The following is a 22,709-nucleotide window of genomic DNA, read 5'->3' as shown; positions in this document are numbered from 1 at the left end:
TCAGTACACTGGACACTTGACGATTCCTTTTTACTTTTGAGTTCCGTGCTTCCCCGCTGAAGCACAGCTGCAGGCCTGTTCTTCTCCCTTGTCGACAACTGACATCACCAAACTGTCCCTAGCACCATTAGCAAAGGTTCTTGGACCCACCTTACTATTGTTCGCCCTTGTTCTTTTAGGCATGGGATGCCCTCCAGGTGATCGCAATCGTTTGGTTGACTGCGGTGCAGTTTCCAAATCTAGACGTTTAGTCTCTGGCGTAGCCTCTGCAGCGAATTCCAGAGCCAAACTTAGGGAGTCTCTCTCCCTATTGGTGAAATTCTTAGGATCATTCGCACCAAGCCTCCCTCTTATACCAACTTTTTAAAGAGCGTGTTGGTTTGTCGGGGAAGTTCTATGGCCTAGGCAAATTATAGGCATGATAATAATGAATCCTTAAGAATCGAACGAAGGCCCTTGCCAACCGGTCGTATGTCGGCCAGTGGAGCCTGGAGCAGCCGCTCCAACAGTCGAGGATTCAGTAGCAGACAACATGCTACGGCCTGATACCACCACCGCAGCTGTTGGGTTTGTGGAGTCCCGGGTTCCACACCTGCCGCTCCACTGCAAACAGACGCAGATCTAATGGATACCTCTATCGCAGCTATCCTTGAGTGACTTAAATTTTTCTTCCAAAAATAACGACCTATTACGAGTTACAGAAAAATACTTGCAGAGCGAAATAACAAAACGTCTGCTCCACTCAACGATCCAAAAAAGAGTCAAGTGGAGATGCTGTAAATTAAACAAGTAAAAGCGTGCTAAGTTCGGTCGGGCCGAATCTTATATACCCTCCACCATGGATCGCATTTGTCGAGTTCTTTTCCCGCCATCTCTTCTTAGGCAAAAAAAGGATATAAGAAAAGATTTGCTCTGCTACTATAGCGATATCAAGATATGGTCCGGTTTTGGACCACAATTAAATTATATTTTGGAGACCTGTGCAAAATGTCAGCCAATTCGAATAAGAATTGCGCCCTTTGGGGGCTCAAGAAGTAAAATAGAGAGATCGATTTATATGGGAGCTGAATCGGGCTATAGACCGATTCACACCATGTTAAACACGTATGTTGATGGTCATGAGACGATCCGTCGCACAAAATTTCAGACAAATCGGGTAATAATTGCGACCTCTAGAGGCTCAAGAAGTCAAAATCCCAGATCGGTTTATATGGCAGCTATATCAGTTTATGGACCGATTTGAACCATACTAAGCGTGGTTGTTGGAAGTGCTACCAAAACACTACGTGCAAAATTTCTGTTAATTTGGACGAGAATTGCGCCCTCTAGAGGCACAAGGAGTCAAGACCCAAGATCGTAAGTCGTCATTGTCTGGTGAGTCGTGAGCGTTCCGGGCGTTGTGAGTGTTTTGTGAGTAGTGATTGTCTCGTGAGTGCATGAGTAAAATTTTTGTCTAGTGCGCAAACGCAGATGCCAGTGTGTACATTTTTTTTCTCGTTAGCGTGAATGAAAATTTACTCACGTGCACATCGCTAGTGTATGCTGTATTTGTCAGTTTTGCCCGTTCACAACTCAGCCGGATCCAAAGGATGGTTTGTTTGCGCCACACTGAGGACGACACCGTCCAATGCACTAAATTTAATGCTACACCTAATGGACATTGTGGCTAGCCACATTGCTGCGATCACTGCTATGAGGCTAAGGGAGCTTTTTCTTTGATCATGCGGCGGCTACGGACACCTACTTCTCCTTGATAGAATACCCTAGACGATGTTGCAGGCAGTGTGGGTTACACATTGCAAGCCTGGTAATAGAAGTTACATAGACTTCTATACGGATGAGACCAAACTAGGTGACCAGGTTGGCTTCGGGATGTACTCTGAAGAACTAAGACTGGTCAAATCGAGAAAGTTACCCGACCACTGTAGTGTGTATCAAGGGGAGATGCTTGCAATTAAAGAAGTGGTGGAATGGCTAAGATGTAATGTCATAACGACGATTGGCATAAATCACTGGGGAACATATTTCTGAATCCAAAAGTCCCCTTCGATTGTAGCAAATTTCCCAAGAAGATATCTCAATCGTTCATCATTCAGTTGTTCTGGGTGCCAGACCACTTCACTGTGAACACTTCAAAACTATCGGGCCCAATCTAGACTTGAAGACTAGTGGAGACGTATCAGTCATTGTGTACGTTATGACAGGTCACTGTCTCTTTGGAATGCTGATAGACTGAATGGTGCAAGTAACGACTTCTGCAGAAGCTATGAGGACATCGAGAGAAAGGAAACTATAGAACAGCTGCTATGCGAATGTCCTACACTGGCAGGCAGCAGACCTTCCCATTTCTTTGACCACTTGTCTGATTTAGCGTCGGACATTCGCAGTTGTTGGGCTTTTTAAAGCGATCTATGTAAAGGGTGATTTTTTTGAGGTTAGGATTTTCATGCATTAGTATTTGACAGATCACGTGGGATTTCAGACATGGTGTCAAAGAGAAAGATGCTCAGTATGCTTTGACATTTCATCATGAATAGACTTACTAACGAGCAACGCTTGCAAATCATTGAATTTTATTACCAAAATCAGTGTTCGGTTCGAAATGTGTTCATTCACCGTAACGTTGCGTCCAACAGCATCTTTGAAAAAATACGGTCCAATGATTCCACCAGCGTACAAACCACACCAAACAGTGCATTTTTCGGGATGCATGGGCAGTTCTTGAACGGCTTCTGGTTGCTCTTCACTCCAAATGCGGCAATTTTGCTTATTTACGTAGCCATTCAACCAGAAATGAGCCTCATCGCTGAACAAAATTTGTCAAAATTTTAACACATTTCGAACCGAACACTGATTTTGGTAATAAAATTCAATGATTTGCAAGCGTTGCTCGTTAGTAAGTCTATTCATGATGAAATGTCAAAGCATGCTGAGCATCTTTCTCTTTGACACCATGTCTGAAATCCCACGTGATCTGTCAAATACTAATGCATGAAAATCCTAACCTCAAAAAAATCACCCTTTAGTTCAACAGTAGGAACTGGAAGGCATATTCCTTCTCCTGTTTCGATGGTATTACAATGGACAAAAACGCCTAAGTTAGTCTGAGAGCAGACTGGCAATTAAACCTAAACTAACCAACTGGTAGTAAAGAATTCAGTCAACGTTAACATATTTGCAAAAATTTCCTTTTATCGATGATTTTAAACGCTTTGCAAAATGAAGTCGCCTTTTGGCTATGCTGTTAAACATTTCATTTGCTTGTTAACATGTTTTAGTGTCTGATGATGTGAAGCTGCCTATGAAAAGTGTCAAAATAAAGGGGGCCAGAAGAAACTAGTACAACCAATTCCCTTAAAAGGGGTCATGCTCCAACACAACTTTCACACACACACACACACACTTACACACCCCGAGAATAATACTTTCAAATGTTATGTCTTTGATGCAACAAAGGTTCTGGACCACATACATATTAAAGCCGTTAATGGAAAATGGGAGGATATATGAAAGACAGACTCAAGCACGGACAGACAGATAGAAAAAAATAATAAGAACAAGAGGTTGTGTGAAAAAGGGCCATTTTGCACATAACGAAGCTGACTACGACTACCGTGGTCCACAATTTTTGGGCAATTTAAGGCTTTACTGAGCTTTTGTTAAGCGTAAAATTTATGACACTTTAAAGGCCACTAAAACTGTTCTCTATTGACACAGAGCAGGGAAGGTGGCAACAAGGACTTTTGCACACAACGTCTTTTCCTGACGACCACCATCCCCCCCCCATTAAGCTCCAACATCGTTTATAACCATTCACATACTCACTTTAACTGTGCGAATTTACTTTCCCTTTGATAGGCTAGCAAAAACGAAAAAAGAAACCATCTTCTGTTCAATTCCCTTCCTCTCCCCAGAACTTTGTGCCATTTATTGTCTCCCTGCCTTAGCATCCTGGTTACTTGCTGAAAATGTGGCAAATTTGGCAGATTATTTTTATTCTTTGCTTCGCAAAAAAAAACACTGTTCCTTTTTTTAAGTAGCATACCTAGAGAGAAGAGCTACAAAAGAAAAAAGGAACGTATGACAGAAAAGCCATCTAAATTTCCCATATAACGTGAATTTCATGAAATTCCTTAGAGTGTTTGTCTTAGTGTGCGAATGTGAAAGCAACACTTTGTGCATTACACTCAACGAAATATGGTGGGTTAACTAAAACTAATTTCAAGCTTTCGACAAAAAAATTTAACCTTAACATTTGGTAGCAAAAGTCGCACTGTACTCTAAAGCACTTTCCATGGGAGTCCTGTTTTGTCCCAATTGGAATAAATGCCAGCATTGGGGTATTTTTTGAGAAGTAGACGACTCCCACACATTTGTACCAAACTTAGACATTTCTTATGGGTACCATAGCTCACCTTTGAGTATTGTAATAACTCGATAGACATGCATGGCAGTTAGACGATTGGTTCTTATTATATTGGGTTGCCCAAAAAGTAATTTTTCATATAGTGCTTTAGAAAAAAAGTGTTAAAAAATTATATTTGATAAAAGTTCAAAAAAAAAATCCGTAATTACTTTTTGGGCAACCCAATATATATCAAATTTATGCTCTACTTCAAAAACCTTTATTTTTCTCTTAAAAAAGTTTTACCTGAGATTGTCCCCATCGGCTAAGACGTCCTTTTGGACTTGTCAGGCTCCCAGATACCAAATTCATGTACACCCCAATACTATTGGGTTGCCAAAAAAGTAATTGCGGATTTTTCATATAGTCGGCGTTGTCAAATTTTTTCACAGCTTGTGACTCTGTAATTGCATTCTTTCTTCCGTCAGATATCAGCTGTTACTTTTAGCTTGATTTAGAAAAAAAGTGTAAAAAATTATATTTGACTAAAGTTCATTCTAAGTTTTATTAAAAATGCATTTACTTTCTTTTAAAAAATCCGCAATTACTTTTTGGGCAACCAAATAAATTTATCAACTAGACACAATCATTAAACAACGGAAGACAACAAAAAGACAACATACCGTAACATCATCTCGGGTATGGCACGTGCCAGCCCATGCCATGTGTAGCCCTATGTCACTAGGCTGCGCCAGCATATCAACACCTTGTCTTGGACATCTAGCGTGTATTCACACCTGCACTAAATTTCGTTAAATTCTTACTAAATCTGGAAGTTTACAGACAAACTGGGATCGAGAATGATGTTGTGGATGATGTTGTGTAAGTAGCCTCCTTCTCCTGGTATCCTAGTAGCTGACGCTGACACACCCCATCATGACAGTGTATCTTTCTTGTGATCCGAGTAGGTCCTTTGATGCAATACAAGTAAAAGCGTGCTAAGTTCGGCCGGGCCGAATCTTGGGAACCCACCACAATGGATTCTGCTAAAATATGGGAGCTTTAACTAGATATAGACCGAATTGGACCGTACTTGGCGCAGTTTTTGAGAGTCATAACAGAAAACTATATGAAAAATTTCAGCCAAATCTGAAAAAAATGACGGCTCATGAAGTCAAATTGGGAGGTCGGTTTATATGGGAGCTATATCATGTTCTTGACCGATTTGAACCATACTTGGCACAGTTGTTGGGAGTTACAACAGAATACTATGTGCAAAATTTCAGCCAAATCGGATAAAAATTGAGGCTTTCAGTGGCTCAAGAAGTAAAATCGGGAGATTGGTTTATATGGCAGCTATATCGAGTTATAGACTGATTTTGACCATACTTACCTCCGTTGTTTGGAGTCACAACAGAATACTATGTGGAAAATTACAGCCAAATCGAATGAAAATTGAGGCTTTCAGGGGCTCAAGAAGTCAAATCGGGAGATTGGTTTATATGGGAGCTATATCAGGTTCATGACCGATTTGGACCGTATTTGGCACAGTTATTGGAAGTCGTAGCAGAACACCGCATAGCTAATTTCAGCCAAATCGGACAATAATTGTGGCTTCCATGGGTTCATGGAGTCAAATCGGGGGATCGGTTTATTTGGAAGCTATATCAGGTTCTTGAACGATTTGGACCGTCTTAGCACAGTAGTTGGAAGTCATAAAAGAACACTATGTGCAGAATTTCAGCCAAATCCGATCTCCCGATCTTCCCATATTGCTTAAAATTTAGAGATAGCTCCCATATAAAGCAGTGCTTTGAATTGACTTTTTGAGCTCCTAGAAGCCGCCATTCTTATCCGATTTGCACACGGTGTTCTGATGCGACTTTCAGCAACCGTTCCAAGTGTGATTTAAATCGGTTTATTACTCGATATAGCTCCCATATAAACCGATCTGTTGATTTGACATCGCGAGCCCGTGGAAGCCTCAATTATTATCCGATTGAGCTGATATTTTGTACGATGTGATATTTTCCCCATTGTGACACCCTAGCAAGAAGAAGACGAACCAAAAGCGCGCAAAGTTCGGCCAGGCTGACTATTATATACGATCCACCATGGATCGCATTTGTCTAGTTCTTTGGCCGATATCTCTTTATAGGCAAACAAAGAGTAATGGATAAGAATTGCTATGCTATTTGAGCTATACCAAGTTGTGACCGATTGGGATTATACTTGGTTTGGCTGTTGAAGACCAAGGTGGAATTCATTGTGCAAAATTTCAGCCAAATCGGACAAAAATTGGGCCGTATAGTGGCTCAAGAAATAAAATCGAGAGATCTGTTTATGGCAGCTATAACAGCTTATGGACCGATTCGGACCATAATTAATACATATGTTAAAGGTCATAGAAGAAGTCGTTGTGCACAATTTCAGCCAAATCGAATAAGAATTGCTCCCTCTAGATCCTAAAGAGGTGTAATCGGGAGATAAATTTATTTGGGAGCAGTATCAGGTTAAAAAGCACTTCATGCTAATTTTCGGATTCGGACAGTTTGGATAAGAATTGCGCTCTCTGGAGCTTCAAGAAGCCAATATCCAGGATCGGCTTATATGGGAGCTATGTCAAGATGTGAACAGATTTGGTCCGTACTAGGCACTGTTGTTGACGGTCAAACAAAACCACTCCATGCTAAATTCAGCCAAATCGGATAAGAATTGCGCTCTCGGGAACCTCGAGAAGGTTTGTATGGGAGCTATATCAAAGTATGAACCGATATAGTCCATTTACAATCCCAACTAATTCACACTAATAGAAAGTATTCATGCAAATTTTCAATCGCCTAGCTTTATAGCTTTGAAAGTAAGCGTGCTTACAACAGACGGACGCACAGGGCTTAATCGACTTAGAATGCCAAGACGATCAAGAGTATATGTACTTTAGTGGGTCTCAAATCAATATTTGGAAGTGTTACAAATGGAATGACGAACTTAGTTTTTCCCTCCTTTCCATGGCGGGGGGTATAAAAATGAAAACCTGGTGAAAAAATCATGAAGATGAATTATACTGCTCCCCAGCTCTATCGTAAGGAGAGACAAGAAGATAAAAATATACGAAAAATACAGGAAATACAGGAATAGAATTGGGTGCAAGCGCTTATTCATTACACCACCACCCGAGGGCTTTTTTGGAGCGTAAGCCCACACTCACTGAAGTATTTACACACCAAGTGCCAAGCATTGGAGCTTTGTGTTTGCGCATGCAAGATGGGCCCCCGCTTCCGCTCTGGTCACTTCCTCTATAATGCTCAGTTGTTCGACAAAAGGCAAGTGTGCAAGACCGGCCATAGGTCTGCTTGCCGTGGATCCCCTCTTGGCAAACTCGTCCACCTTCTCATTTCCCAGAATGTCCGGGAATCCTGGCCAACTTAATGTCATGAGCTAGGAGGCCGTTCAAGGCCTCAAAATCTTTGCCACGAACTTCGACCTCATCGCCCATGAATTTAAGGCCTTGAGGACCGTCATACCGTCACATATATCCTGAGTTTCGAAGGTGGCAAGACCATCGCCCGGATCTCCTTTGCGGCCAATGGAATGGCATAGACCTCTGTCTAACTAACATGCCGATGTCGAGAGTTTTCGAGTCCCGTCCCTGACTCCATCTTGAAGCCATCATTAAAAACCGAGGGCTCATCCAAATCAAACACAGTATTCGGCTCCCACTCCTCCCTTCCAGAAAAACCTTTCCCAAATCGGTCTTGGAGACAGGGAGTCTTAGCCTACCTCCTGCATCCATGACTTCCAGAATGGAGCAGTGGCCCTGCCCGCCTTCTCTCAGCATGCCAAGTTCCCTCAGCCTTAGCGCTGACTTAGCGGCCCACCCCCAAATACCTCCAAAGGGTGTAAATACGGAATCAACTCCAGACCGGCCTGCGTTGTGAATCTTAAGGTCCTCGTTATGCCGGCCCAGGTCAGCCTCTGTGCCTTTCGAAGCTTCTTGATCCGTGTACTATTCTTCACAGCCTTACACTATACCAGCACTATTCCCACAAAAATTTAAATGCAAATTTACCCGTGGGATAACAGGGGCAAACTTCTAACATGTCAATGAGTGCTGTCCAATTCAAGTTGAAGGTCAATGATAAGGGGCCTCCTTCTTAAAACGGAATCAGCGTGCAGCAGTGCGACATCAAATAGCACCTCACTAATGTCGCCAGCATGAGGAGGGGATAACCCCAGCTGAAATAGTATTTTTCTGATGTTTTCGTCAGGATTCAAACCCAGGAGTTCACCATCATAGGCGGACATGCTAACCTTTGCGATACGGTGGGCTCCACTGTCCTCATAATGGCCGTGTAAAAATGCAAATTTACCCATAAAGGAATAGACAATGACTGCGTAAATCCAGTTTATAAACTTCGGGCTAACACCCCACTTCCAACCTTCTGCAGGAGTAGGAGACGCTTTGTGCTAAGTATAGTTCGAACGATCTATAAGCTGATATAGTTCCCATTTAAATCGATTTCACATATTGAGCCCCTGGAAGCCGCAATTGTTATCTGATTTGGAAGAAATTTTGCACATAGAGTTTTGTTATGATTTCCAAAATACTTGGAAAATATTGTTCAAGTTTAAATGTTTGCCTGATATGGTAGAAATTTGGTGTATAAAGTACACATATGTCCTGGAATTGAATTCATTTGTCGAAATTTTTAGTAGAATCCATGGTAGTGGTTTCCAAGATTCGACCCGGCCGAACTTGGAACGTTTTTATTTGTCTTAAAATGGATTGATACGATGCTGCAAGGCTGGATATTATCAAATTACTGGTGAAAAGCTAGATTAGGAAAACGGAGGGATTCAGTAAGATGGGATTTTATCCCCTTATTTGTGGCGTCTGGTTATCAATTTAACTCTGAGGTATATCGAAAAGAGAGTGTGAAGGTCAAAGCATACGCTGATGACTTCCTCATTATGGTTGGTGGCTGTTTCCTTTTCTATACCCTCCACAATAGGATGGCGGGTAGATTTATTTCTTCATTCCGTTGGTAAAACATCGAAATATTAATCTGAGACTCGTCTTGATCATCATTGACATTCGATTAAACCCTGTCCGTCCGTCTGTCGAAAGCACTCTAATTTTAGAAGGATTAAAGCTAGGCACTTAAAATTTTGCAAAAAATACTTCTTATGTTTTTGTAGCCGATTTAGCTGAAATTTATAACTCTGAATATAGTAGTGGAATTCTAATGAAATATGGGTTGCCCAAAAAGTAATTGCGGATTTTTTAAAAGAAAGTAAATGCATTTTTAATAAAACTTAGAATGAACTTTAATCAAATATACTTTTTTTACACTTGTTTTCTAAAGCAAGCTAAAAGTAACAGCTGATAACTGACAGAAGAAAGAATGCAATTACAGAGTAACAAGCTGTGAAAAAATTTGTCAACGCCGACTATATGAAAAATCTGCAACTACTTTTTGGGCAACCCAATAGAATGATCAATATATCCATGGAGGAGGGTATCCAAAGTTCGTCACGGCCGAACTTATTACGTATTTCCTTGTTTTTCAATTCATTTCCAACAACTCTGCTAAGTATGGTCCAAATCGGTTCATAACCTGATATAGGTCGGATCTTGACTTCTTGAGCCTCTAGAGGGCGCAATTCTATTCCGATTTGGCTGACATTTTGCACAATGAATTCCACTTTGGTCTCCAACAGCCAAACCAAGATGTAAGAGTTAGCCAAATGCGACCACTGTGAGATGCTACACTATATGATTACTTCGGTTGTTCGGCCGATTCTCAGCTATGAATGTCTGGTGTGGCATAGCGCTCGAGGTAATTGTGCCATCTGCAAGATTATCGAAAAGTTGCAGGGTAACGTGGCGGTGGTGATCTAGGAAGCATGGAGGACTGCCTCGAGAGAGGCCTTGAATAACATTCTGGATCTTTGGCCTTTGCATCTGTAAGTAAGGTGTGTGTTAACGAAGATCGTTCTGATTATGAGGGAGGGTACCTGGTACTCCTCCCTCGTTGATGGGTTGGACGTAATTTTACTGAATAGCGATGTCTGTGAGTTATTTTAAGCCTTCCGTCATCCGAGCCGAATATGGGTCAGAACGGACCATGTCAAGATATGGCTGTGGTGTAGACAAATCTTGCTATATAGGGCTAGATCGAACCGGATTTAAACAATGATCCGCCCTAAACCGATCTTTCGGTTTCGCTGAAACTGTGACTTGTATAAGGCTTCCCGATGGCTGAATCAAAAAGATGCAGATCAGCCCATATTTGAATATAACTATGGATAGAGTAGTGGAATTCTAATGAAATAGAATGATAAATTTATCCATGAAGTTGGGTATCCAAAGTTCGCCACGGCCAAACTTATTACGTTTTTATTTGTTTTTAGTTATTCATCGTATTTTAGAGTGTAGCTTTTTCAAATATCTCCTCTTCTATTAAAGTACGAGAGTTGTAATTGATTTCCGGTCAATCAAACACTTCCAACGAACATTTTATTTTGGGCACATAGCCACTTTGTAAGGTTGTAAAGCGTAACATTTTAGGACGTTTCTTAGACATGTCCCTTTCTCTGCTTGTTTCCGTCTCCATCATTACTCAAGGTTAACACTTTGTACGTGAAATTGCTTTCAGAATTCGTTAGATGGGCTATGCTATGTGTGAAACGTCATAGAGACATGTGTCCCCAGTAGATGTTTGCATGTGTGTTTAAAAATTCTTATATCCAGTAATGCCGGTGATGATGGTGTCGCGCGCCTGTCTGAACACAATGTTTCCTTCTCTCAGCAATAGTAAATGACAATGTAATGTCCCCCATGTATTAGGTGTGTCACTGCAAGTGTGTATTTGTATGTGTAGGTGTGTTTGTGTCAGATGTCATTTAAGGCTTTAAACTGTTGCTTTGATAAATTATTTGCCGTGAGTTTAGCGATTTGGCTACTCTCACTGTCACTGGGGTAGGAAATTTGGCATTTGATGGTATTCTAGATAAAGAAGAAAGAGTTGCCTGATCATTTTCGATAATTAATATATTTATGTAGCCCTTTAAGATAAAACAAGTAAGAACGTACTAAGTTCGGCCCGGCCGAATCTTATATACCCTCCATCATGGATCGCATTTGTCGAGTTCTATGCGCGGTATCTCTTTTTAGGCAAACGAAGAATATTGAATAAGAACTGTTTTGCTATTGGAGCTATATCAAGTAATAGTCCGATTCGGACCATAAATGAATTCTGAACATTGTAGAAGTCATTGTGTAATATTTCAGTTCATTCGGATATGAATTGCGCCTTGTAGGGGCTCAAGAAGCAAAACCGGGAGATATGTTTATATGTGAGTTGTATCAAGCTACTGATCGATTCAGACCATATTAGACACATATGTTGAAGGTCATGAGAGAAGCCGTTGTACAAAATTTCTGCCAAATCGTATGATAATTGCGCCCTCTAGAGGCCCAAGAAGTCAAGATCCCAGATCCCGGTTTATATGGCAGCTACATCAGGTTATATACCGATTTGCGCCATACTTAGCACATTTATTGGAAGTCATAACAAAACACCTCATGTAGAATTTCAGCCAAATCGGATGAGAATTGCGAGCTCTATTGGCTCAAGAAGTCAAGATCCAAGATCGGTTTATATGACAGCTGTACCAGATTATGAATCGATTTGAATCATACTTAACACAGTTATTGGAAGTGATACCAAAACAGAACAGGGAAAATTCCAGCCAAATCGGACGAGAATTGTGCCCTCTAGAGGCTCAAGAAGTCAAGACCCATGATCGGTTTATATGGCAGCTATATCAAAACATGGACCGATTTGGCCCATTTACAATTCCAACCAACCTACACTAGTAAGAAGTACTTGCGCAAAATTTCATGCACCTAGCTTTACTCCTTCGAAAGTTGTTTCGAAAGCGTGCTTTCGACAGACAGACGGACGGACGGACATGGCTAGATCGAATTAAAATGACATGACGATCAAGAATACATATACTTTATGGGGTCTCAGACGCATATTTCAAGGTGTTACAAACAGAATGACGAAATTAGTATATCCCCATCCTATGGTAGAGGGTGTAAAAATTGCCAAAACGTTAAGAGTTTCGCAGGCAAGTTGTTTGGTATCGAACCTAAGACCACCACACTGGTAAGCCGAACACACACAAGCAACTTGACTTATAGTGCTCTTTTTCAACCATATTAGTGAGGAAGGTTAGGTTATAGTGGGAGTCTAAACTCACACTCCCTTAGATAATTCTTTCCTCAGTGATACCACAGTAGCGACATATCAAAGCCTTTGGTGGACAGACGCAAGACCACCGCACTGGAAAGCCGAACACACGCTAGCAATTCACCTTACAGGGCCCTATTCCAAGTAATAAGACCCCGAAATTAAAAAAAAAAATATATATAGAAAAAACCTTCCGTGTAAATTCTCTTAAAGATATGGCATCCCTGGTTGATAACCCCTTGCTCTAACCAATCCCATCCTCCACCATGTGACTGCATACCCGCGAACCCCAAATGAATCTTTGTCTGTAATTGTTTTTGATCCAAAATGAGAAATGTTAGCTAAGAGAATGTATTAAATTTTTCGGATGATAAAATTCAGCCGAGAATATCGTAAAATGAAAATAACGATCCAAGCGTAAAGCCGTATGTATGGCAAATAAATTGAGTGACTGACGACCTACGATGACGACGACGACGACGATGGGTTGTAAAAATGTATGAAATTGCATTTTATATTGTTGCGTGGCCTGTTGTAAATGGGTTTGTGCTCATTTCAGGTATTCTCATAGAATCCTTTTTAATGCGCGTTAAGGGGTTTTTCGCTGGGCTTAAGCAGCAATTGAATGTTTCCATCACTTTTCATTTATAGGCCTAAGAATTGGCTATAATTTTATGGCCTGGCTATTATCGATGAGGACAACGAAATGTCGAATGTCCCAATTTTAACTATAGGATCTTATTCAGTTAAAAGTTTTACAATTTGGAAGGCGAAAAAGTAAACAAGTAAAAAAGTATAAGTTCGACCCAGCCGAACTTTGGATACCCACCACCTCGGATATATATTTATAGATAAACCCTTTATGGGGTTAAAACCATAAAACGGCAGATCAGTATATATGGCAGCTATATCCAAATCGATCGATCTGGGCCGTATTGAACAGGGACATCGGGACAATAAATACAACTGTTATGGGACCAAGACCTTAAATTTGGAGATCGGTCTATAAGGAAGATATGTCGAAATATAGACCGATCTTTTCCATACTCGGCACGAAAGACAAGGGCCTTACGCAACTCATTGTGCAAAGTCATGGGGCCTTACGCAACTCATTGTGCCCAAATCTGTTAATAAATTCAACTATTATGGGCCTAATCCTTAAGTCGCGAGATCGGTCTTTATGACAGCTATATACAAATCTCAACCGAACTAGTTCAGGATGTCGAGGGGTCTAACATAACTCATTGTCTTAAATTCCAACGATATCGGACAATAAATGCATTATTTTGTGCCCAAAAAACAAATCGAACGATCGGACGGACTGACAGACAGGCGAATGATCAGAAATATTTATACTTTGTAGGTTCGGAAATGGTTGTTTCAATGACAAAATGAATATACCCCCATCCTTAGATGGTAGGTAGAAGAGCGCTTAGTTCGGACAGGCCGAATGCTGGGTACCCACCTCCATGAATTCCGCTATTAATTTGCCCTTATTACCCTGAGTTTGTATTTGAATTATTATACCCTCCACCATAGAATGGTGGTGTACTAATTTCGTCATTCTGTTTGTAACCACTCGAAATATTCGTCTAAGAGCCCATAAAGTATATATATTCTTGATCGTCGTGACATTCTATGTCGATCTAGCCATGTCCGTCTGTCTGTCGAAAGCACGCTAACTTTCGAAGGAGTAAAGCTAGCCGCTTGAAATTTTGCACAAATACTTTTTATTAGTGTAGGTCGGTTGGGATTGTAAATGGGCTATATCGGTCCGATCTTGGTCCTTGACTTCTTGTGCTTTACAGGGCGCAATTCTTATCCGATTGGAATGAAATTTTGCACGACGTATTTCGCTATGACTTCCAATAACTGTGCCGAGTATGGTTCAAATCGGTCCATAACCTGATATAGCTGTCATATAAACCGATCTGGGGACTTGACTTCTTGAGCCTCTAGAGGGCGCAATCCTTATTCAATTTGGCTGAAATTTTGCACGAAGTATTTTATTATAACTTTCAACAACTGTGCCGAATAAGGTTCAAATCGGTTTATAACCTGCTATAGCTGCAATATGAACCGATCTGGGATCTCGACTTCTTGAGCCTCTAGAGGTCGCAATTATTATCCGATGTGGCAGAAATTTTGTAATACGGATCCTCTCATAGCCATCATCATACGTGTTTATTGTGGTCTGAATCGGTCAATAGCCTGATAAAGCTCACATATAAATCGATCTCCCTATTTTACTTCTTGAGCCCCCAAATTCTTATTCGAATTGGCTGACATTTTACACAGGTCTCCAACATACAAATAAATTATGGTCCGTATCGGACCATATCGTGATATTTCTCTAATTGCAGAGCAAATATTTTCTTTTATCCATTTTTTGCCTAAGAAGAGATGCCGGGAAAAGAACTCGACAAATGCGATCCATGGTGGAGGGTATATAAGATTCGGCCCGGCCGAACTTAGCACGCTTTTACTTGTTTTGGTCTCAAGAAGTCATATTGGGATATGGGTACTTAGAGGGGCCTATATCACCATATTGACCGATTCGGATAAAACTTGGCATGGATGTTGTATGTCATAAAATAGGGTTTTGGGCCAAATTTCAGAAAAACCGGATGAAAATAGGGGATTCTAAGGGCTCAAGAAATTAAATCCAGGGATTGGTTTATGTAGGGGCTACATCTGTTTATATACCGATTTAGAACATAATCGGCATGGATGTTGAAATTAATAATTCAAGTCTTCATTCCAAATTTTAGCCAAATTGGATGAAAATTTAGGCTTCTAGGGGCTCAAGAAGTCAAAGCTGGGGATCTGTTTATATGGCGGCGATATCCAAATCTGAACCCATATGGTCCATTGTAATCCCTAATGACCTACATCAATAAGAAGTATCTATGCAAAATTTCAAGGGGCTAGCTTTGCGCGTTCGACCGCTATTGTGATTTCGACGGACTGACGGAAGGACGGACACGGTTAGATAGTCTCAGAATGTCGAGACGATCCAGAATATATATACTTTATGGGGTCGCAGATTCATATTTCGAGATGTTACAAACGAAATGACTAGATTAGTATAACCCCATCCTATGGTGGTGGGTATAGAAAGGCATTAAATTCGTCCGGGTTGAATTTTGGATACCCACCACCTCAGGTATAGAAAGTGGTATGGATAAGTCTACATGCCCTTTCGTAAATGACAGTTACCTAATATGTATGACAGTTACCTGTATGCATGCATAATCGAAGTTCTGAAGCTAAAAGTTAAATTTATTGCAAAACACCACCGCATTTGGAAAACAAATGATTTGAAAATTTCGGTTTTCGGACTCTACTAATACATATATGGGTCAATATGGAAGGTCAGGTAAGACTGAAAAGAAGGTGCAGATTTAATCCGCCCTTGCCACAATGGGCATATATCTTATCGGCTTGTAGTGCGTGCTGTCACTTGCCGCACCTATTTTGCATAAGTCAGACCGTAGTCCTACGTGTCCCGTTATGATACCGAAAACTATGCTTACCTCTTCTTTCTTCCTTTCAGTAATAGGCTCGTCTTCTCACCATCCGGAACTCCCCATTGGATTTTCGATACGATTTAATACCGACCATTTCGCGTTCGTCGCCCACGTCCTCAACTCGGACTGCGACGACCCGAAAGGCTTTCGGTTAACCAAGTTTATTGACGGCAGTCCTCTGGCTTTCACTTCCAAATCGTCTGCTCTTTCATTTACCCATACTCCGCTACGGCCCGGCACCCAAACGATGCGGATCGTGCCATCCTCAGAGAAGGCGTCAATCTGATTCTTACACTCCAAGACTATTCGTGATCTTACCGTCCTCCTTGTTATTGTCCTCGCGTTAACACCATACCACCTCACGCATTCCGCTATCGCCAGGATCTCCGCCTGCAGAACTGTTTTATGGTCAGACAGTCGAAAAAAGATCTCAGTCCCTAGGTTTTCAATGAAGACCCCAGGCCAAATCTGTACTCTAGCTTTGGTACATCAGTAAAAATTCTCCAATAGAACGGATAGATATTGCAAATTGCAAATTTTGCCCATGAAAATTCCACTAAGGAACAGGGGCAAACTTCTCACATATCGATGAGTGCAATCCGATTCAAGTTTAAGCTCAACGATAAGGGGCCTCTTACAATCTGATTCTTACACTCCAAGACTATTCGTGATCTTACCGTCCTCCTTGTTATTGTCCTCGCGTTAACACCATACCACCTCACGCATTCCGCTATCGCCAGGATCTCCGCCTGCAGAACTGTTTTATGGTCAGACAGTCGAAAAAAGATCTCAGTCCCTAGGTTTTCAATGAAGACCCCAGGCCAAATCTGTACTCTAGCTTTGGTACATCAGTAAAAATTCTCCAATAGAACGGATAGATATTGCAAATTGCAAATTTTGCCCATGAAAATTCCACTAAGGAACAGGGGCAAACTTCTCACATATCGATGAGTGCAATCCGATTCAAGTTTAAGCTCAACGATAAGGGGCCTCCTTTTTATAGCCGAGTCCGAACGGCGTGCTGCAGTGCGACACCTCTTTGGAGAGAAGTTTTACATGGCATAGTATCTCATAAATGTTGCCAGCATTTGGAGGGGAAAATCACCGCTGAAAATTTTTTTCTGATGGTCTCGCCAGGATTCGAACCCAAGCGTTCAGCGTCATAGGCGGAGATGCTAACCTCTGCGCTAGGTAGATATAATCCTTTAAAATTAAAAATTGTTAGAGCTGTTCATATGCCGTTTGAGAAAGGGTTGAGATAACTCTTTGATATTGGGTAGAGATAATTCTCCGAAATTTGAAACGAGTATGAACATCTTTACCGTTAGTAAAATTGCCATAAGGGCATTAACAACCAGGACGGTAAGGTCACGAACAGTCTTGCAGTGTAAGGACGAGATTAACGCCTTCTCTGAGGATGGCCTAATTCGCATCGCTTGGGTGCCGGGCCATAACGGAGTAAGGGAAAATGAAAGGGCAGACGATTTGGCGGTGAAGACCAGAGGACTGCCGTCAATAAACTTGGTGAACCCGAAGCCTTTCGGGTCGCCGCAGACCGAGATAAGGGAGTGGGCGACGAATGCGCATGCAACAGCGGTCGGTAGGACGGCGAAAAGCCTATGGGGGGATCCAGACCGTGAAAAGACGAGGCTATTACTGAAAGGAAGCAAGAAGGAGGTCAGTATAGCTTTAGGTATCATAACGAGACACATAGGCCTACGAGCTCACTTATGTAAAATCGGTGCGGCAAGTGATAGTATGTGTAGGCAATGCGGGGAAGATGATGAGACGTTGGAGCATTTCCTTTGTCATTGCCCGGCTTTCGCGTCCAACAGATACCGGCACTTAGGTGGAGACACAATACCAGACATGAACCAACTTAGGGGAGTGGTATTGAAAACAATTAAGGATTTTGTAAGTAGCACGGAATTCCTAACTTAAAATTTTCTTTTTAGAGGTTACTTTATAGTTTTTAGAGCGCACCACAAGCCGATTACTGGCTTAGGTGTATGTCCATAGTGGCATGGGGCGGATTAATATCTGCACCCACTTTTCAACCTAACCTAACCTAAGATCGGATGTTTCCACGGCAAGTTTAAAAGTAATGTTTCTCACAAACAAATTTAACTTGAAACTTAGCCCTAGAAAAATACAAAATTCTCATTGTTTATTATCCAAGATCTATATGTCGATGTTTTCCAAACTGATTGGTTGAGTTAGCATATCCATTGAAATTAGTATATTTAGTATTCAATAAGATTCAACATATCGTATGCAATTCAAGTTTACTTAGGGGTTTTATCTTACCAAAGATGACCGCAACACTTATAATTAAAACGTTTGACCTTCAACGTTTTAACAATTAAACGAATAAATTGTATCCTAAACATTTAGTAAGAGAAAATTCACTGAAATTGTTGAGAGGCCGAAATGTCATCAGTTGTAGCAAACATCTGGGTAATTAGCTCCGTAGCATTCTCAGCTATAGTCTTAGCAATACTTTCATCGTTATTTGCAGTAGTCAAGCCACCAGATGCTGCAGCTGATCGAACCTGTTGCTGTTCGATATTGAATTGTATCAAAATGATGAGATAAGTGCTGATGCCGCCCAGGAACTATAAAAAAAGTAAAAAAAAAAAAAACATTTTATAATTTCATGGTCAGATATATTGGTTGCCCAAAAAGTAATTGCGGATTTTTTAAAAGAAAGTAAATGCATTTTTAATAAAAATTAGAATGAACTTTAATCAAATATACTTTTTTACACTTTTTTTCTAAAGCAAGCTAAAAGTAACAGTTGATAACTGACAGAAGAAAGAATGCAATTACAGAGTCACAAGCTGTGAAAAAATTTGTCAACGCCGACTATATGAAATATCCGCAATTACTTTTTGGGCAACCCAATAGTTAAATTTATGTAAAATTACTCCAAATAGGGTGTCCATATCCAAAGAAAAGTAACCACTTGCATTAAAATCCACAGCATGGTTAAAAAGTTTCAACGATAGATGATTGACCTTTACAATGAAAAGTTAGATTTTGATTTTTTATTAATACCAATAAGACTTCTAACAAAACTCACCATTTCATAGATTCTGCCATTGTCAGCAGCTGTGGCACATCGATGAATACATACCCCACTTTTCTTGGACTCCAAATTAGTCAACCAACTCAACATTAAAATGCTAAAACATTTCACTGATACGTACAGGAGAAATATGATGGTGATGACCAAACTATTAGCAGGGCGAAAGAGGGAGGGTATGATCTAGAAGAAATGTAAAATTTTAAAAAAAATTATTAGAATAAAAAGAAAACCAAGATTTTTTCTTACAACAATATTGTTATGCTATATTCTTAAAAAAAAAAAAATCTTCAAATCTAGTCAGACTTTAATTTGGCATACCTTTTGAAATATTGAAATATCGAACAATAGGACTTAAATTTTGGCTACTATAGCCTTAAAGGGCCATATCTGATGAAAGATATGTATGGGAGCTATATCAAAATCTACACGATTTTTGAGGACATTTTGTACACGTACTGGGAAGGCAAATGAAACACCTCAAGCTGAATTTTGAAAAGATAGCTGCTGCGGCCTTAAAAGGCCATATCGGATTGAAGCTTCATAATGAAATCTGATCCGATTTTGATGAAATTTGGCACACGTATTGGGATGTCAAATAAAACACTTCAAGTAATTTTTTTTTAAAGATTGGACGAAAATGTTGGCTTCTATGCCCTTGAAGGGTCATATCGGATGAAAGTTATAAAGGGTGTTTTTTTAGCTATTATCTTTTTGGCAACACTGGTATAAACAGCTCACGCACGTTTGTTGTTGTTTTTGTTATAGCCACAAGCTCCTGTAGATAAGCAAGCTCGTTCCGGCCCAATGGACAGATCGCTGCGGGATCAGGCTGGTCATTGTTTATTTAAAGGCGCCAGTAACTCGTCTTGTCATATCGAGCATTATGGGCACTCAGTATTTGGGCTGCCCGACCTCTCACTGAGACTCTGCACTCGATATCACTGATTGTCCACAACTGCCGTTGCAGCTACTCCGTATGGAGCATTCCATTATCCGCAATCTGTGGACGCGCCCGGTAGCTCCCAGCTAAACTTCTCCTGACAGCAATGAAAACCACACAGATCAGACTTCAGTGGTCCAGCCTGTGTGGTGCTCACAGCTATACCGTGCCGGGACGCACGTTTGGTGTATTGTTTCACTTTCAAACATCTTCATCTTAACCACGAATCGTCTTACAAAAAAAAAACGCAAATTATTGACTTTTTTTACCATGCGCGCTCTGTTAAAAAAGTTCTTCTCAATAAGCAGAACTGTCGATTTTGGAGTGAATATCAGCCAGAAACATAGCAAGAGTTACTAATGCATCTAGAAAGTCGCAGTTTGGTGCGGTTTATGTGACCATTGGCCCGTATCTCTTGAAAGATGATGACGTAACTGTGAATGGTTAGCGCTACGTTGAGATGACATCCAACTTTTTTTTGCCTAAAATGCCAGAGCTTGACTGGCATGATATGTGGTTTCAACAAGACGGTGCCACATATCATACAGCACGTCTAAAGATGGACTTATTGAGAGGCGAGCTCGTTGAACATTTCATTCCACGTTCGAAACCGGTCATTTGGCCGCCTAGATCGTGCAATTTAACGCCTTTAGACTATTTTTTTGTGGGGTTATGTTAAAGCTCATGTATATACAGACAAGCCCTCTTCAATTGACGCATTGGACGATTACATTGAAGCATTTATGCGTGAAATACCGGCGGAAATGTTGGTAAGAGTATGCCAAAGTTGGACTAATCGGATGGACCATTTGAGGTGCAGTCACGGTCAACATTTGCATGAAGTAAACTGCAAACATTATATTATATGGACCGTACTATCGATTAAAATAAAAAATTAATGCATTTTCCTGATTTTTATGTGTTTGTTTTCGAAAAACTTTCTTATAGCTCTTAAAAAATCACCTTTTATATGGAAGCTATATTTAAATCTGGTCAGATATTTTTCAAAATCTTTAGCGTTCGTTCTTGGACCAAAAAGTGACTTATGCAAAATTTGATGACAATCGGACGACAAAAGCAACCTGCACCTTGATCACCTGAGTTTGTGGACCGATAGAAAGACGGACATAACTAGATCGATTCAGGAAGTGATTCTAGGCCGATTCGTATACTTATTGATGGCTCTAGCTCTTCTCTCGATTGTTGATGTGGAGTATACATATTTCAAAATAATTTAATATTTAATTAAGACTAAATTTTGTACCCACCACCGAAGGAGATGCAACACTTCGAAATATTGATTTCCAACTATTATTAAAATGTATTAAGAAAAAGGATCAAACTTCTCACATATCAATGAGTGTTGTCCGATTCAAGTTTAAGTTTAATGTTGAGAGTCCTCTTTTTTATGCCCGAGTCCGAACGGTATGCCTCAGTGCGACACTTCTGTGGGGAGCAATTTCTACATGGCTGTCATACCAAATGGTGCACAAATTTTGTCAGATTTAGGAGGGGATAACTACCACTGAAAATTGATTCATATGTTCTCGCCAGGATTCGAACCCAAGCATTCAGCGTCAGCTTAATCTGTTCATCGAAGAACCTGTAATCGAAGAACCTAAATAGGGACTTCAGTTTATATGGCGGCTATATTCAAATATGATCCGATTTGATTGGTTCATTGACTGCGTACGGACTTGTTCTATATTTCAGTTGAATATCGCAATTTCTAATGGCTATATCGTGTTGAACTGCCAGGAGGACAGACTCACAGACAAAAATCGTTTGAGAGTTTTACTATAATTAAGAATACTTTTCCTGTTATGGTTGGAAATGAATACTTCGATGTGGTGCAAATAAAATGGCTAATTGAATATACCTATCCTGTAGTGGGCCGTATAAAAAACGAGCTGAGCTAAGTTCAGCCGGGTTGAATATTGGGAATCCAATACCATGTCTTGTACTAAAAATTTTTCAAACGAACTTAGTTGAAGGGAATATATGTACGTGCAAAACTTGTGCCAAATCATCCAAAAAATTGAAGCTTGGGACCTCAGAAGATCAATCGTAAGATCGGTTTATATAGGAGCTATATCAGGTAATAATCAACTTATCACGGATGGTAGACATTGAGGTCATAACAGAACACCATATACAAAATTTCAGCTAAATCGCATAAAATTTGCGGCTTCGAGGTGCTTAAGGTGACAAATCGGGGTATCGATCTGTATGCTATATCAGGTTATAGACCTAATTTGATTCGTATTTGGAGCGGTTGTTCGAAGTCATAACAGATCACTTCTTGCAAGATTACAGCAAAATCGGACAAAAATTTCCGTTTCCAGTGGCTCAAGATGTCATAACGGGAGATCGGATTATATATGGAGCATTATCAGGTTATACACCGATTGGAACCATACTCGTTACGATTTTTGACAGCTATAATATACCACTACGTACAAGAATTCAGCTCAATCGGATAAAGCGGTTTATATGAAAGCTATATCAGGTTATAAACTGATTTGAACCATGCTTACTATATTTG

At 40.5% G+C, this 22,709-nt stretch overlaps 1 protein-coding gene across 2 annotated transcripts in view; it reads right to left on the bottom strand.

The window, feature by feature from the left end:
- LOC106083243 (gustatory receptor for bitter taste 66a) overlaps window positions 1-22,709 on the bottom strand; it is a 219,330-nt gene that overhangs the window by 186,716 nt on the left and 9,905 nt on the right. For both annotated transcript variants that reach the window (XM_059366330.1, XM_059366331.1), the window contains exons 3-5: window positions 19,219-19,404; window positions 19,064-19,153; window positions 18,444-18,751 (exon numbers count right to left, since the gene is read on the bottom strand). In XM_059366330.1, the coding sequence (XP_059222313.1) occupies window positions 18,542-18,751; window positions 19,064-19,153; window positions 19,219-19,404 (486 nt within the window). In that variant the 3' untranslated portion in view covers window positions 18,444-18,541. The remainder of the gene's footprint in view (window positions 1-18,443; window positions 18,752-19,063; window positions 19,154-19,218; window positions 19,405-22,709) is intronic.

The sequence above is a fragment of the Stomoxys calcitrans genome, chromosome 4 (assembly GCF_963082655.1).
Source record: "Stomoxys calcitrans chromosome 4, idStoCalc2.1, whole genome shotgun sequence".
Classification (NCBI taxonomy): Eukaryota; Metazoa; Arthropoda; class Insecta; order Diptera; family Muscidae; genus Stomoxys; species Stomoxys calcitrans.
Note: the sequence above shows the minus strand (reverse complement) of the source record. Positions and strands in the feature narration are given on the sequence as shown.